The 3,528-nt window shown below is 30.8% G+C and overlaps 1 protein-coding gene across 1 annotated transcript; it reads right to left on the reverse strand.

Annotated features, from left to right (window-relative positions):
- Positions 1-1,972: 1,972 nt before the first annotated feature.
- On the reverse strand, positions 1,973-2,953 carry LOC126672235 (NAC domain-containing protein 30-like). The gene has a single exon (XM_050366185.2). It carries the CDS (start codon positions 2,944-2,946, stop codon positions 1,996-1,998), a length of 951 nt encoding a protein of 316 aa, XP_050222142.1. The 5' UTR covers positions 2,947-2,953; the 3' UTR covers positions 1,973-1,995.
- Between the last annotated feature and the right edge of the window lie 575 nt (positions 2,954-3,528).

Here is a 3,528-nt window from a genome sequence, read left to right on the forward strand (position 1 = left end):
TTAATAATTATGAAACGTTTTTAAACTTTATGAAACTTTATGAAGTTATATGAAAAATCAACAGTAAATACAAAGTTTAACTAAAATATTCATATTCAATAATTATGAAATATTATGAAGTCTTACGAAAATAAACGTAAATATGTTGAAACATTTCATCAATCATATTATGTGTAATATTAAATTTGATACAAAAACGAGACATAAACTAATAAACAGCCAAAATACATTATAAAATCCTTAATTCATAAGAAATAAACAATAAATCCCAAGTGACACATAGCAAATAGAAAATTAAATTGTTAAAACAAATGTAAGATTAAACATTAATATAAGGCTTAATAGTAAAATAAATACAAATATTTACAGGTTTTTCATTTTTATCTAATTTTTTTAATTTTATAATAATAGCGTGATTTCAACATTTAGTTGCAATTTTAGCAAAAAAATTTCCCAATCAATCTAATTGTTTCAATTTTTAGTTTAATTAAAATTAACTCCGTAATGAGAAAAACTCATTTTTCATAGTTTCAAAATTTAACTTGTAATATTAAAAAAAAAATAACGTTAAAATTTAATTATAAATTCTCTAACTTTTTAATGATTGGAGGAAAAAAGAAAGAGTTTGAAGCTAAAAATAACCAGAAAAGTCAAACGAAATTAATAGATATTATATTGAAGTAAAAAATTGAAAAACATAATTTGGTGGGAAAAATAGCTAAAAATGCAACAAAATATTAATTAGGCTATTATTATAAAAATAATTTTTTTTAGATAAAACCATCAACATAGATGATCACTAACATTGGATAAATCAGGTCACCTGGGCGAACCGAGTTAAAAAGAAAATATTACCATAATATATAAAAGAGTTAATGGAGAAAATCTAAGGACCTTAATTATGTCTTTTCGAGTTTCGATTTGATTCTTTCTCTGATTGTAATTCTGAGACTAAATTCTATATTTTTAAGGTAGCATGAATCAAATGCTCACTGTATACTGCATAGCCACATTTTTATGTTGTATTAAGAACCATTTATAGCAATATATAGAAACTAATAAATAAATCTTCTTTATTTCTTTAAATGAAAAAACAAGAACATCAGAGTCGTAATTTGATGATTTCTTTTGTTGGGTGATTTGAATATTTAACCATAATCTGTGAGATTAACTAACAAGCAGGATTAGTGAAGAGTAATCATTAATGTTAACCAAAATTTGCAGAAATAATTAGAAGCTAATGAACTGAATTTACAGTAAGCACATTTTGTGAAATTGGATTACAGATATTGTCACATCTTCTTCTTTCAAAACTTCCTACTTCAGAAGTGAGCAAAATTTTATTATATGTTAACAGTGGGAACTTTGAATATAAATTTATATAAAACACTAATCTAAGTGTTCCTCTCAACTTTCACAGAAAGACTTCATCATGTGAATTTATTTGTTATTAGGATCATAACTGCACAAGTATGTAAAATATGTTTGGGATAAAAACCAATTTAAAAGAATGAGATTGAAAGCATTGAATTTATGTTTGGGATAAAAACCACAGATTAACTTGAAGATCAAGTAAAACCTCTTTTACAGCAAGACTTCATAATAATGCACTCTGAACTTTGAGTAAGCAGATTTTATGAAATGAAAATGCATATGCAGCCCAAAGGATGACTAAATTAAATGAAATTAACTGTAAGCCCTCATGCACCAACTTTACACTAATCAGTTGGCCTCATAATCATCATTATCATATCAAAAACTTGCTGTTTCAGAATTCAGCAACTTTCATAGCAGCACTTTAATATATTATAAATTGACAACCAAACACTAATTAACAAACAACTAAGAATGATAACACAATACCAATGAATCATTATATGTGAACTTTGCATATGAAGATACATTGACAACCAAATACTAACAATGATAATCTGTGTCAAACGATTAAAACTATACATAGCAAAAACTGGTCTAGAAAATATAAAAACAATGTCCCTAATTAGCATCATAAAGCGGCAGTTCAAAATCCATCAGCTCCAAAAATTTCCCACTGAAGTTAAGATCTTCCAATCCCTCAAAAAATCCATCCAAATTCTCCTCACCTCCCTCTTTTACCTCTCCATTCATCTCAGTGTTCTTCTCGGCAAAGTTAGATGGCGGCAGCGGCTCAGAATTGAGCAATTCATCAAGACGTTCCCATTCCAATGCATCTTCTCCATTCTCAGAATATGTGCCCTCTTGATTGTCTTGCAAAGTTACTGTACCCTCATCATAATAATTTGCTTCTTCTGCTACGAATTCTTCAGTTAAGCCACCACCATAGTTCGGATATTCTTGATTGTACTCTTGTTCAATCCTGCATCCTTTCTCATTTGTTTCAGTTGCAACGGCCTGATCTCCATTGTGTTGTTCAATCCGGCATCTTTTTGCTTCACTCTCAAGAACTGCAGCCTCATGATTTCTTTTCTTGGGTTGTTTTCTGCCAGGTTTCAGTTCACAGATCACAAACTCCCAGCCCCTCCCCTCCACACTGTATTCCGTCATGATCCAACAGCGGTCTTGGTCGGGTCTCGATTTGTTCCAATAGCTGAAACTCTTCTTGTAGCCTACTAAATCAGAAACATGAATGGGTGATTTGTCACCGGAAGTCGCACCGTGCCATCCTCCGCCTCCAGAACCAAACTTGCGATCAATGTTGGTGCCGGTGCCCCTGGTAGCTTTCTTCTTTAGCTTGGTGTGGAAGAAAAGACGTTCAAGATTATTCTTCTGCTCTCCACCGAATCTGTTCCAAATTTGCCAAGGCTCTTCTCCACCGTAGAAATCGCAGAACGGAACAGGAAACTGGTGATCAATGTCGAACGCAGAGTCTTTTTGGTTGTTGATGTGGAGAAGATAGAAGCCCACAAGTTCTTGATCAGTAGGGTTAAATCTAAATCCAGGCAACATGTTTGTGAAACCCTAGAAATATTTGTTTCAGAAAATATAATTTGTTTCACTGCATAGTGTGGCTTTATATAAGCCTTACTGATCAACCGACTGCGCAAGGAGTTTCATCCGAATCCAACACTTACTTTCAATTCTCAGTTGACTGTGTTTCTTCTTACTTCCTAGATTAGAAGAGGTTGATACTGCACGTTTCTTTTTTAGGAAAAATCACAAATATTACTTGATATCACTTATCTTTCATGCAATATCCCATAGAATTCTACTCATTTTGGACTATTTTGCTTCTTTCCATACTTTAATTAGTTATTCGATTTAAATATTTTTTTATTTATGAGTTTAATCCTAATGCAACACTCTACTTAATTATTTGATTATTTTGCTTCTTTTTCATTCATAAAAAAAAGTCGAATTCTTATCATGTGTGGTATTTTATTTAATATTTACTTCGAAACATAAAACGAATTTTAGAAAAAATCTCAAATATTTATAGTTTAATAATCATTTATAAATATTTTATTATCTATAACTTGCTTATTTGGGTTTAGTCAGGGGCGGAATCAGGAAAAGAACCGGGAAAAAGTT

Source organism: Mercurialis annua, linkage group LG3, assembly GCF_937616625.2.
Source record: "Mercurialis annua linkage group LG3, ddMerAnnu1.2, whole genome shotgun sequence".
Lineage (NCBI taxonomy): Eukaryota > Viridiplantae > Streptophyta > Magnoliopsida > Malpighiales > Euphorbiaceae > Mercurialis > Mercurialis annua.